Here is a 15,173-nt window from a genome sequence, read left to right as displayed (position 1 = left end):
GGTTTTAAAAATATTCTGGAAAAATGTCAACTCCCTAACCTTAGTAGAAACAAAATGGCGGCATATTGACAAATTTACCAATGTGCTTTCTATAAAAACTACTTTCATGATTTACTATTAGTTATTTATTTATTATTATTATTTATTAGTTATATGATTTATTTTTAGTTTTACATTAGGCTATGTTCTAGTTTTTTAATTTAAAAGTCATATTGCCCTGGAAAGTAACAATAAAAATATTTTATAAAACCAAAAATACCTTTTTTAATGTTTTTAAAGTAACGTTTTTCAATATGCCGCCATTTTGTTTCTACTAAGGTTAGGGAGTTGAAATTTTTCCAGAATATTTTTAGAACCTACTTTGTAAACTGTGTAAAGTTTCAAAAAGTTCGGTGCATGAATGGGCGCGTAATATAAAATCAAACGTTTAAACCCCTTCGTGGGACACCCTATACATAAATACACTGTTATATGCATTGGGTTTTTATTAAAATCGAATACATTTTCAAGCACTTAAATATAATTAATTAACGACTTAAGTGTGGAATTGAGTGTAGTTTTTATTCAAAAATACAATGTCAAAAATTAGTACTAAAGCCAGATTAAACCAGCTTAAGACGAGTATAAACATGATAAACAAACAAATATTAACCAAAACATATTTAGTGTCTATACTTGATATTAAGTTTGAAACAGAATGTTATATTCAGATTTGTGTGGGTTGCTGAATATTGCAGTGAAGGTGAGAATAATCTGCGTAAGTTCTTTAAGCCATGTCGAGTGGGTTCATCGTTTCATACGTACATTTTCGAAGTTGTTTGTAGCCCCAAGAGTAGGTAGGAAACCATTACAGTCGTAAGGTAATTATTGTCAATGTCTCTCGAGGCAGTTTTGTCAAAATCTTTATAATAAACAGGGTGAATAAAAAGTCATGCCCCCCCTATCTAATATTTTTCTAAGTAAAGTAAATATACAGAAATATCATTTTGGAGGTCTTGCAATCTTAACAGAAACTTTCATTTTATGGTTTTGAAAATTTTGAGTGTCCTTTAAAAGGGGGGATTTTGGGGGCAACTCTAAAGTTTTAAATTGAAACCCTCTTCAAGTGACATCTCATTTTAAAGTGATTACAAAAACTTAAAGAATGGTGAAAACCAGAATTCGTTATCTTTTCTCTATCCAAAATGGTAGCCCGTCAAAAGTTTAACGACTTTACTGTTACATTAATTTTATTGTGTAATAAAAAGTGATTTCCCTCCCTCTAATTTGTTCCTAAGTAAATGTTACAGAGTTATCCTTTTAGTAGTACAACAACTTTAGCAGGAAGTTTCATTTTAAAATATTTGAGAGTCCCCTAAAAAGGGGATTTTTGGGGCAACTCAAAAACTTTAAATGTAAACCTACTTCAAGTGACACCTCGTTTCGAAGTGTTTAAAGAATAGCGAAAACCAGAGTTCGCTATCTTTCCTCTGTCCAAAACGGTAGCCAATATTACATCTACGAACCAATATTTCCATTGATTTTCCAAAACATTTGACGGGCTATTATTTTGGATAGAAGTTAAATAGAAAAGTCTGGTTTTCACCATTCTTTAAGTTTTTGTAAACACTTTAAAATGAGGTGTAATTTGAAGGCGGTTTATATTTAAACATTTTCAGTTGCCCCCAAAATCTCCCCTTTTTGGGGGACATTTAAAAATTTTAAAATCATAAAATGAAACATCCTGCTAAAATTGCACGACCACCAAAAGGACATCTCTGTATATTTACTTATAAACATGTTAGAGAAGGGGGTCTTGACTTCTTATTCACCCATATGAAATATAATTGATATATTTATTTTATATTATTCATATTAAACCTTTTTTAAAGAGTACGACTAATTTCTTACATTCCAGCTGATTTTATTACACTTGTATGTAAAAAAAGCTTCTTTTAGTCTTACTGCAGCAAAACAGCTGATTTAAAATCATGAATTGCAGGTCTTAAATATCCCTTTCTCTCCTTACGGAGTAAAAATCAGCTGTAGTCGATGACGTTTGTAGTAAAATTTTCTCACTTGTTAGTGTAATTTACAAGGTTAAGTGTTTTTAGAAGGTTGACATACAGTACCTAAATAAATTCTTAATTATTGCATTGGTAAATAGATTTGACCCATGAAAAACATCTTTAATTGTAGAAGATGTCAATACAGTTTTATGAAAACGAATTCTCAAACAACTAACAAATCACAAACGAATAGTCTTCATTAATACATATTAAATAAGTAGTGCACGTAGTTGTGTATGCAAAGTTTTAGCCATGACTATAAACAATTTCATCTGTGTAACCGAACATTTTTATAGAGAATGCAATAACTTGCTTCGCATTATTAGGCTGTGAATTTATTTTTACGTCTGTAACGTATTAAGACGCCTCAATCCACTTAAATAATATTTAAACTTTATTTAAACTTCAAAGAAGAAAATTATCGTGTGAAATACGCTTTATATATTAAACCCTTTTGAATAATTAACGCGTATATTAAAAGGTCATTGTGTTTAATTTTTTTTTATTGAAATATTTTACTAATAATATACACCACTTAGAACCATAAAAGTCTCTAATACTTATAAAACAGATTTTTTAGCTTCAGTTATTAAAAATTAAACCGCAAGAGTTAGCGCATTACTTTTTTATACATCTGAACTTAATTTTAACAAAAAAAGAATTTCTTGAATAGATGCAAAAGTATTTTGCTCCGGTGGATGAAACTCCATCTAAGGGCGGTAAACAAGGCGTCTCACTGCCCTCTATAATCTGGATGTAACAAGATTATATCAAGTGCATTGATCTGGATGGGATCTGCTAGATACCGTCTAATAGGATACAAACTGGTAATGTTATTCACTGCACGGAGCAATCCATATAACTTTACTTGCAATACTTATTAATACAAATTGTACATCGTTGGTAGGTTTTAATATGTTTACCCGACTCTCTTGTATTGAAGTGAGCTGGTGTAGTGGTAGAGCTTCAGAGCCCGAGGTCCCGGGTTCAAATCCCTACAATTACCAATGAATTTGATCTATGTGATAATGCCACAACCCTCGAGGACTAACCGGAAGTAATGTGTAAAACAGTTTTGGGCTAAAACATATTATCCTAGCATGTAAAGGTGGACAATAAAAAGTATTTAAAAGGTTGAATGTTTAGGGGTTTAATGGTTAGACGATTCGTTTTTAAACATTGATTGGGAGTTGTTACTAACAAGCATTTTACAATAGTTGAAATCAATTGAAATGTGGAAACTCTTTAATTAAAAAATAGTAAACAATTGGATGTATTTCTAACGAAGGAATTTTTAAATATAAATAATCATTGAAAGGAAAATCCAATACAATTAATCGTATAATTTAATAAATTTTGAATTCCCAAATACATTTTTGTGTTATGTAAACTATATTAATGCTTCAAAAATGTATACAAAATTTAAATAAAGTAAAGCGTAAATATTGGTATTATTTAGGAGTTTGTGTAGAGTTTTAGGCTTTAATTGCTTTGCAGTTCAGAGAGGCCATTGAAATGCTACAATTTCACCAGATTGATTATTTTACGTTCAATGGCTGACCTACTTCCTTTCAAGCAAGCGAACTTGCATTCCGAAACAAAATTCGAATGTCAAATAATAATTGTATAACGGATTTTGTAATACTTACCTGTTTGTGGTTGATATTGATCACTCCACTGTTGTTTAATGAATGATTTTGAACAAATCCGAGTGGTAATATCAAAGGCTATCAGTTGCTAATTGCAAATGTTAGTAGATGAATCAATAAAGTTAAATTATGACTAATGCAATCAATTATCAATTATTAACCAGTCAGATGGGGACGCCACCTAAGTGTGTATTTTAACCCAAATATGTGAAGATGATAAATGAAGATGTGTAGAGTTAGAAATAATGTTTGTAGCTTTGTTACTGACTAAGATTAGCTGTTTCATAAGCCAGGATCATTTATTTAAGCCAAAGGATCAGGAACAGCTGGGTCCAGTTTCGAACCATCCATAAATTACTACTAGTCCAATACAGCTAAAAAGGTTGTTTATTTGTTCCGGTGTTTATTGTGACATAAGTCCTCATCAAATTATCTTCAGATTGTTTTTGGAGCTTAAAAAATCTCTGTGAATATACAGAACTTTCCCAACAGTTTATTTATAAAGGGTATTGATGTTTTTCTTGATACAAATGTTTGCTTACCATACTACTTAAAGTGAGAGCTCTCTTATTACCTAGTTCGGAAAGAGTAACTGTCCGTTTTGAGGGTAGTGCTTGGGACTGGGTGAAGTAAATAAAACAGCAATACTGTAGGAAATAAACACCCTTAAACCCAAGTGTGCAATTAAACATCTTTACTCCAACATTTAAAGGTTTCACCAAGTAATTTTTGGCTTTTATGATGTTTAAAATTACTGCTAATGAATCTCTATTTATTTGAAACGGCATGTGCCTTTTCATTCATTTACCAATGAAACGGTTCTTACACTTTGTTGACTGGATTAGGCTACTATTTATTTGAAGCAACATGTCCTTTTTCGTAAATTTTTCGATAAAATGGTTCTGGCAATTTATTTATTGGTTTACAATTTTTTCAGCAACACACCCCTTTTGTTTATTTCTGGCAAAATAGTTCTAGAAATTTGTTGACTGGGTTACTATTTATTTCCAGCAAACACATATGCCATACTTTATTTTAAATTACCTTTCTAATACATTCTGGTACTCACCGTAATAGTATATTGACTTATATACTATTATAGCCACTCAAAATCTTGGGGTGCTGTCGATTGAATCGATTTGTTAGACCTTGCTGGAGGGTGAGGACAACTGGGACTGCTGGTCGCACTTTCTCCGGAACGTCCTTCAAGTGAAAAAAAGAATGATCTAGATCGGGTCACAGTCTAGATTTTGTAAGAAATGAACGGATAGACATGGGGTAAGCCCTTCGGGCGTAGGCAAACTTGGTCTAGTTATGATGAAGTGTGACAAGTGTTCCTAGGATAGTGTCCAAAGAGTAGAGGAGGTTTTTAGTGGATGGTCTCTGGGCCTTAAGCCCATTGGAGTCCCACACTACTGGCTAGCCACCTGTGTGCATAAATGCATTTTCCCACCTCTCTCAAAAAAAATTAGTATATTGGACGAGTATATATTTTAAGGTTTATCTTCCGGTAACAATGGTAATTTTGAATGAACAATTGCCATGTCATTTAGCTATGTGCTTGATGATGAAGGCTGAAATATTCTGTTTTATTACAGTTTAATATATTATTTTTCATTTTAGTATTAATTATTCCATTACGTACAATGTATTTGTCGAAAACAGTGGCAGGCAATGATGAACTAAGTGCAATCGATATTTCATAGTAAACCAACACGTTCTTGTTTGCGAATCAAACACTCAATGAGATTAAAGGGTCGGATTTGTAGCTGTTTGTTGATAGCGAGTCACCAGCCACAGCACATTATTTGTTTCAAACACGTATATGCCTAATGATAACATGATACTAATAGGGGAATTTAATTTGTGTTTGTTTACAGATTGATTTTATTATTTTTATTTAAATAGAAAATAATCCCAAACCATGAGTTTTCTTATATTTGGACGAACTGTTGGGTTAGGTCGAACAATATAAGAAGAGGGGGTATGAAAAATACAGAAACCCCTTTATAGCTGAAGGAAACTCTAATTTGATTTTGATTATGATTTTTTTAACATTCCAGTTGACAGAGTCATCCAAGAAGTCAATCATAAATATAACACGAAAAAGATAAAGGAGAGTGAACGTAAAATGTCTAGATCTTTAGTGCTTAAGAGTTGCTTGTGCTAGCGTAAATGGAGGATTACAATCTAAATTAGTGTAACATCTCATATAAATGTATGTTTGTCTGTTTCAGCTCCTCCTCTAGCCAAGATGTTTAAATGCTAGAAGCGACCAGGTGATACAAAGCTGGGGAGAATGTCGGATGAACGCATCCGCCTGGTGATCCTGGGAGGGGCGGGGGTGGGCAAAAGCTGCATAGTCAAGAGGTTCCTCTTCAACCAATACGTAGACCGATACAAAAGTACTGTTGAGGACTTGTACAACCGAGAGTTTGACCTAGGACCTGTCACGATAAAGGTAAATATATTGCATTTATAAATTGGTATCAATTAGTGGAGGTTTCAAGAATTGCCATGGATAAAAAGCAACAAGTATTGAGCAGTAATTAAGACCTCTTCGCCAAGTGACAAGAGAAGTAAGGTGCAGAGGAAACTTGCTTATGGAACAACCGTGCGATTTCATAGTAGTATATTGGTGCAGAAATCTACCTGTAGCAAGGAAGAGCCCAAACGGCAAGCAATGTAAGGAAATTGCTATCACTGAGGGCACTGAGTCTTCGAATACTGTGAGCGTTGTAGTACATCAGGTCGAGGGGGGCGATGTTAAACTGCCCTTTGTGCTGGTGCTAGAGACCACTGAAGCGCTTCATCTTGTGTACTACTCTGTGGTTACACGACAGTAGCGTAATTTAAAGCCAAATTCAAACTAGGCACAATTGTAGCACGAATAAGAAGAAGTTTGTGACCTCATGACTAAGGATGTAAAAATTGTTGCAAATATGTAACAAATATTTTTTTAAAAGTATATGATTAATCATTTTCAGAGTAAAATATAGTTTCCTCTTGTAGTATCACTTTTAAAATGAAAAAAAAAAACACATTATGAAGAACTTTGCATGGTTCTTTATCTGTAGTTTTCAATTAAATACAATTTTGGGTACATTTAATATTTGTTCTACAAGTTGGGAGACTTACCGAAAACTGTGGAGTGATAAAAAACACATATTCTACAACTTTTTCCATAAAATAAGTACAGTATCTAAAGAATTACCTTATACTTCTCTAGCATCGGATGATTTTGCCTAGGTGGATATTCTAGACACAGCGGGCGACATACAGTTCCCCGCAATGAGGAGGCTCAGCATAGCCACGGCTCACGCCTTCCTCTTAGTCTACTCCATCACCTCCGCAGACTCTTTCTCTCAAGCCAAATGTTGTCTGGAAGAGATTCGTGAACAGCGAGCTGACTGGCAGGAAATCCCTACTGTAGTGGCCGGCAACAAGCTGGACCTAGCAGTGACCAGACGGGAGGTCAGGGTAGAGGACGTCAGCGAGTGGCTGTTCTGCTCTCTACCTAAACTGAGGTGAGGCCAAACATTTTATGTACAGCTAGAGTAGAACCATTGACTTTAAAGTCAATGGTAGAACTGGCAGGAGATCCCCACTGTAGTAGCCGGCAACAAGCTGGACCTGGCAGTGACCAGACGGGAGGTCAGGGTAGAGGACGTCAGCGAGTGGCTGTTCTGCTCTCTACCTAAACTGAGGTGAGGCCAAACATTTTATGTACAGCTAGAGTAGAACCATTGACTTTAAAGTCAATGGTAGAACTGGCAGGAGATCCCCACTGTAGTAGCCGGCAACAAGCTGGACCTGGCAGTGACCAGACGGGAGGTCAGGGTAGAGGACGTCAGCGAGTGGCTGTTCTGCTCTCTGCCTAAACTGAGGTGAGGTCCAACATTTGATGTAGAGCTAGAGTAGAACTGGCAGGAAATCCCAACTGTGGTGGCCGGCAACAAGCTGGACCTGGCAGTGGCCAGAAGGGAGGTCAGGGTAGAGGATGTCAGTGAGTGGCTGTTCTGCTCTCTGCCTAAACTGAGGTGAGGTCCAACATTTTAAGTTTGATTACACTAAGAAATGGAGCACTGGCTTACCTATTTCTTATAAGTTTAATTTTAATTGGGGAAAGGCTCCGACAGTTAAAGTATTAACGATTCTTCAATGTTATAATATTAATAAATATTCCAATATGTAAAATGTTAAATATGGAAGACTAATGCTTACTAATGTCTAAGACACCTTTTGGTTTAATTTCCGAAGGAAATATTTATGAAAAATGATTGTAGTTTATAATGATGTTATATTACTATTTTTTATATTTTATTCAACACAATTTTGTAAAAAAATTAACATCCTAATTTTTTGCACCAATTTCACCTACACAGTGGTTAAGGGCAACACATCCAATTTCTTAGATTTACAAATCGTTTTCAACAAGCCTAAAATCCCTACAAACGTGAGAATAACTATATCATTATTTTAAAAGACAACATTTTTACATATTTTATATCTGAAAACTACTTTCTTAAAGGCTTAATAGTATTTGTTTTAAGACACAAGTAAAACTTAATATTATGGTTCACCATTTTCAAAGCAAATGAAAATAGTACGACATTACTCTTGTACACTAAATTTGTCAGTCGATATTGTATTGTCCTTTATGCTTAAAAGGAACTCAAAAAGGATCTGCGAAACAAGTGTTATAGGAAGAGCCACTAAAGCCGTTATGATGACCCTTGGCATTAGGAATCAAAGGCTTGTCATGTAATCATTGACTGACTGAAGGGTCCTTGTATATTGCAGAATTGCGGTCCTTGAATGAGGGTTTAAAATTACTACCACTAACACAATTGACAGTCAATTCTGATTTTATAAATTGTCAATGTGTTAAAGATTATATTTTAAGTCCATCTGCATATGCTTTAAATGAATATGTTTGGAGTTTAAACAGAAGATTTTTATTGTTTTTTTTTTTTTACTAAATACCCATTTTTTGAAGCTGCTTTACAAAAAATAATGTTTTACTTTTTACCATCGTATTTGGCTTTTATTTTGTAAACCTATTGAATCATAATGTAACTTTATAGTTCTTGCTATTAATTCACCGGGAGGAGTTTATATTTTATATTTATGTGAACAGCCTTGAATCAATAACCTTTATGTAGTTGGACATCCAAAAATCCCAATTCGAGTGTGAGGCATCAACATGTGTACAACTCAGTGATTATACAAATTCCTTTATTTTAATAGGCAAACAGTCCTATAAACAGTCATTGAATAAACTTTTTACTGTTCAAAAACTGAAAACCCAAATAAAAACTAACAGAGATGTACGAAAATCCTTTTCACATGGGACACTGTAAAATCCTGTCGATATATGGAATATTCAATATTGTTTGATAGTTTTCATCAATAGATTTGCATGTTGATTGCAGAGCAAAACTGATGGAGTGCTCGGCCAAAGATAACTACAATGTGCGTGACATTTTCAAGTGTTTTGTCACTTTGTCACGGATTTTGCCGCCGGCGGAGGACGAGACGCCACTGAAGCGACGGTCTAGCGCATACGTCAGAGGTGGACAACGTCGTGCGGCCAGTCCTCAGACTAGCTCTGAGGTATGTAAATAGCCTGTAGATGTCCAGAGTCTTAAAAAGGCACGAGAACGAAAGTTTAATACTTTAATCGTTGTAGGTATTGTAAGAAAGTTTGGCATCATTAAGACATTTTTTAAGAGGTTGGTGGCCTCTTTTCACCATGCATTTTAGCCATGACACGTAGAATACAGATCTGTACGTGGGACGTATCCAGCAAAGCAAGGGGTGAGGTGGTACAGTACTAAGGTAAACTGTACTGATAAAATGTTTTCGGCAATGACGAGGATCCGAACCTACGACATCGCTGCCTTGGGTCCGTAGGCCGTAACGCTACCAACTGAGCCACCGACTATTATTTATAACACCTTTTATTACATGCTTTTATTATTTGTAACTATTTTTATAAAAATTTTACTTTTAGCAAATATTCATTTTTTCTAGAGTACTCAGGGTGATCCACAAGGAGTTTAAGAGTAACTATAGATAAGAGCGTATGTTGAGTAGTACGATAAATTAATGGTCTTTTTTGGAGAACTCGGATCTACAAACTCAGCAGAGGTGTGTTTAATTCTTCTCCAACTATATGATATTGAAAATTATTGACTTATTCAAATTGTAGCCAAATTAACTTTTAATCTTTCACTGATATTAAAGAAAATAATAGATCCAAAATAATCTAACAACGTACCGTATAATTATTAAAATCAATAGTTCCTAATGTTTCGTAAGTTATAGATGTCCTAACCTTTGCTCCCCAATTTCAGCCAAACCTCTAACTAACTGTAGCTTATTATTTGAATATCACAGAAAACTATTAGAAAAAAGATTTCTAAAAAAACTTGCCCTACCCTTTCCACATTTCGTTTTTTCTTAACTAAGAAATGCCTATTGCTCAAAAGCTAACAAATTACTTCAAAGAGTAAAATAAAAAATCACAAAGCAGCTTAATAATTATCCTACTTCCAATAGTGTGTATTCATGAGAATAACATGGGCAGTTGGGAAGCCTGGTGGTACCGTAGACTAGTTTCAAAATGTAAATAGTCCTATGTTTTACTGTGGTGTAATCCTGCAATATTTAAGCTTGATTTTCGGGAAATTTTATCGTTAATATCAATGTAACATACTCAAAACTTTTATATTCATAATATTAGTAAGATTTTCACCTAGAACGACTGAAAATTAAGGGAAATCCTGAGCGTAATATTGCATGATAATTAAATGTGAATATGTAGCCCAGTCACCGAATAAACAAAACCGACTCCATTGATTATTATATTTTAGTTTGCATGACGTTGTAAACACGTTGGTTGATTTATTGGGAAGAATATTCATCGAAGCGACGAATAAAAACTCAACAAAAAACAAAAGAGAACATCAAATCACTGTTTTAAATTGCACGATGACTTCTGCTTCATTGGAATGCTCTTTTAAACATTCTGTTACGAAACAATTATTCGAATTTATCTGTTTACTTTATTCTTCGTGAACAATTTTGTTACTTAATAATATTGGTGATAGGAAAATGAAGACGGTTTGTAATAAAAATAATGTTTATGACTGACTTTGATACATTGGCAGAATGTTGTTCTACCCAATATACATTTGACAGGACAAATACCTGTTTAATTTACGCATTTAATTTACAAATACAACCTTTAAGTAAGGTATCTGCAATTGTCTATTGTCATTCACTAAAAAAAATTTCGTTATCTAACATTTGACAACTTTATGCATTTTTTCTTTTAGTTCATTTTCTAGATACATTTTCTCATAAGTATTCTCCAACAACAGTATTCCTAGTATTATTTTTACTTGTCTCCCATAATAAATGTTCAAACTACGTGTTTTCTATTCCAGGCAAGCACAAGTACTCCGACCAACCCGGAACCATCCAGGGCGAAGCCCCGCAGCCGTAGTCTCATCAGACGTAGCAGCAGAAAAGCTAAACAGCAAATTCGAGATGCTCATAATGGCACTGATGACTGCAACGTCTCATAGAGCCATAAGATTGCAACATCTCATAAGTCATGAGATTGTGAAGTCTTCTAGAGCTATGAGATTGCAGCCTACAGATTGCACCAACTCGTTTATTTTCGTACATAGGTGCTGAGATTTGGACGTTATATTCCAATTTGAAGTGATTTTGGAAATCGGAGTAGTATACATTGAAGTTTTTACTAATATAAAGTAGGTTTATCAGTTTCTATATTGTGAATGCTCAGTAAAGTTTAAAGTTGATGTTAGCTTGAAAGATTTTGGTAACAAAGTAACTTTGAAAAATACTTATAAATGTTTGTCTTGAAAGACAAACATGATTAACTATGTGGCAAGGACTGAAAGATTAGTATTTTAGAATTGAGATATTTTAAATACAAGAATGATAATTGGGATGGTTTCATAAGGCTCAATTTCTCTACTTAATTCCTTGAACACTTTATTTTGTATATTGAATTAGAACCATTGCCTACTTGAGTATAAAATTGACTGGAAGTTAAGAAAAAAACATTCTATGTAACAGTTGACGTTTTTTCATTGATAGAAAACATATGTGGTGGTTTTTTTTTCACTCCAGTTTTCATAGTACCTACTTAAGTTGATTTGAAAATTAAAGATGATCATCATATGATGTCCTTTTTGGACATGAATTAAATGTGGCGTTTTAATCAAAATTACAGCACTACTTTGTGATGGTGTTCAACTAAACCTATTAATACTTTACTTTTAAAAGGCTCAAGCTTCAAAAGGCATGGGCTCTTTATAGAAGTTTGCCAATATAGAGAAAACAAATGATATAAGAAATTGGGCCTTAGTCTCTCAAACACATTTATTACATCTCTTAAACCAGGTAAGAGCTTTAATGTAGATTGCTAGAATAGAGTACGTTTAGGGTCATTATTAATGTACTTTTAAGATTTTTTATGTTTATATGTGCATAGTGTTAAGGGCTTGTGTAATTTTAAGAAATATAATAGATATTTTAGATGGGCGAAACATTGTTAAATTTATTGAATCTCAATATTTAAAAATTACAGTATCTTAAACTAGGAAGTTAAAAGTGTATTTTTTACTTAAACTCTGTACAATTTCAAACCATAACATCTTCGAATATAAACGTCATATATTGCCTATGGCTTATATTATTTGATATTATAATTTATAAAATAACTTGTTGAAAATCACCCTGTCTGAGTAAGCTAGGAATCAAACGCGTTGGAATTTTGATATTTAAAATTAATTTATATGTTACATATGGGATGGCTCAAAATATTTTAATTGGTACTATATACTGTTTGATGGAACCTGTCACCCCTCCCACCGTCTAATTTGGAATCTGGCCAATGGCTTAAGGCTCGAGCCATTGGTCATTCCCAGGGATAGGAGACAAATTCCATCATACAGACAGACATATGGACAGAAAATCGCCAACGGACCAAATAAGGTGCACATTTTTATTTTTTACTACTTGTAAGTTTTTTGGCTTTGCTTGAATAACTATTAGGTAGTAAAGGCCTATAATACAAGAATAATTACGTTATTAAGACTAAGACTGTACCACTTAGAGCTTAATAAGTCAGCAGATAGATTAAAATTAGAAGCTTGTTTTTAAATATTGTCTTAGAATCATGTTTAGTTCCCGAATGGTTATTTAACTTCACCATAAACTCAAATCGTGTTTTTTTTTATGATCTCAGACGCACATATTTAGGTATGATTGTAAACCATTTAAAATAAGTGTTGATTTAATGGCTAAATGTATTTGTTATCCGTCCTTAATTGTACATAGGATAAATGGTAATTACAATATTATATGTATTGCTTTACCTGTTTAAGGTCCATCCACAGCCATATTTTAAATGTTTCATAAGGATCAGGTTCAATGCATGATTTTATTTTATCCCAATTGCTTGTATTGTACGGAGTTAATTGTAAAAGTTAATGAAAGTTGTATGTGTAAAGTATATCGGAAATTCTGTTATCTTTTTTGCTATGGGTTAATTTAATACAGAAGTTTATGGTCTATGTCCTTTTTTGTTTGAGGGAAATTATTTTATATCCAATATTTAACAGATTTAATTAAGCTTTGAATTAAATTTTTTTCAGGTTTACATGTTTCTCCGTACATTTAGTATCCAAAATGTGACGGACTATAGTGTGATAATTTGTGGAACGTAAAGATCTGACAACGAACTGTCTAGATTGAGTTTACTTGTAATGTCTTAATGTGTGTTTTACTAGATATTCCATGTCTTTGATGTCATTGGTCAATGTATTTGACATAAAGTGATCCACGTTTCCTGTTATAATTTTGCAGATGTTTGATATTAAAGTTTATCACAGTTTAAATTTTTTTTTTCTTTATATGAAAGATTTTGCTGGATGCCCTTGGTAGTTTTGTTAGTAAACAAACAATTTAATTCGCTAATTTAACCAACAGCTGTTGTCAAAGTCGATTCCTTTATATTGTGAATATAGTAGTTTAAGGTAAGGTTTAAATTATTTAGCCAACATATTAAATAGGATGTATTATAGTTTAAACCATTCTTAATTTGTGATACTTTCAAAATAATTATAATTACGTAAATAATTGATATGCAAAATATTTTTTTTTAATTTTTGTTATTGGATCAGCATGAAGGTAGCATGTAAAAAATGTTTACGCTGGTTTAGCCTTGCAGTTGTATGTATGTTATTGAATTTCATGTTAATTATTTAATGTTCATTGTTATTTACATTGTTAAAGTTTGTTATCGAAGTAAATTATTATATTTGATGGTTACGCTTAAAATAGCTATAACTGTATGTTATGATCGTAATGTATGTAGGATGGGAGCAAGATTTAATGTTTGACCATATCATATTGTACCAATACAAGATAATAAAGTTTTTGATGATTTTCTTCATTTTTTTGTACTTTTCTGTGTGAAACCATTGAAATTATAATTTGTTGTCTTTAAACTCATTACGGTCCAAGACGCTTACAAATAAATTACTAAATGATTTTTTATTCACACCAAAACCATAACATATTGTCCATATTCCATAATGCCACTATTATCATACCCCATCTACCATTTTTACACCATAACTATACCATATTCACACCATAACCATACCATATTGACGACACCATAACTATACCATTGACATCGTAACCATACCACATTGAATATAATGGCACCAAACCAATCTATACTGACCATGTTAACACCTTAACCATACCATATCGACACCATAACCATAGCATATTGGCACCAAATCCAAACTATACTGAAACCATGTAATCCATACAGTACATAGCTCCAGGGAATATCAAACGACAAATCTATATTCACCTTATATAACTTTCAACCGATTTCGTCTTTTAAGTAACGTATATAAAAGTTTGCGGTAAATTTTATTTTTGAATTTATTTATTTAACCTATCAGATGCAATAATTGTTGAATAACTATTTTTTCCCATCATCATTTTTCAAACCATAAAAAATTATAATACTTGTTTTAATAACTGAAGAACGTTTAGCCACCTCTCAAATAAACAAACACCTTAATTTGAGATACTGTCTATCGTATTCCTTCTGCTGGTGAGTAAAGGTTATGAGCAGGATTTTTAAGACAGACGCTTAAGTTTTATAAAGTTACATTTTCCAGCCGACAACAAAGTCAATTTCTTAATGTATTGAGAGGTCAAGAGAAGTGTATGTTGTTTGAGTAAAATCTTTTTAATATGGTGCACCATTGAACACTTTTAACGTTGATTTAAAAATGTATTTCATATACACAAATTGACAGATTAACTTTAATTTTATTTTTATTCTTTATGCTTAGGTGGGTTTGTTAAATAAATAAACTATGAACAATATTCTTACATCGAGTTGAGC

The 15,173-nt window shown here is 33.0% G+C and overlaps 1 protein-coding gene across 1 annotated transcript; it reads left to right on the top strand.

Moving 5' to 3' along the window:
- Positions 1–5,996: 5,996 nt before the first annotated feature.
- LOC129003208 (GTP-binding protein Di-Ras1-like) lies at positions 5,997–14,149 on the top strand. Its single transcript, XM_054431494.1, has 4 exons — positions 5,997–6,158; positions 6,947–7,224; positions 9,133–9,313; positions 11,152–14,149. The coding sequence occupies exons 1-4, from the start codon at positions 5,997–5,999 to the stop codon at positions 11,290–11,292; spliced, it is 762 nt and encodes a 253-aa protein (XP_054287469.1). The 3' UTR covers positions 11,293–14,149.
- The last annotated feature ends 1,024 nt before the right edge of the window (positions 14,150–15,173 follow it).

The sequence above is a fragment of the Macrosteles quadrilineatus genome, unplaced genomic scaffold (genome assembly GCF_028750875.1).
Source record: "Macrosteles quadrilineatus isolate MER2022 unplaced genomic scaffold, UCM_ALF_1.0 Scaffold_9__3_contigs__length_116548681, whole genome shotgun sequence".
Taxonomy (NCBI): Eukaryota; Metazoa; Arthropoda; class Insecta; order Hemiptera; family Cicadellidae; genus Macrosteles; species Macrosteles quadrilineatus.
Note: the sequence above shows the minus strand (reverse complement) of the source record. Positions and strands in the feature narration are given on the sequence as shown.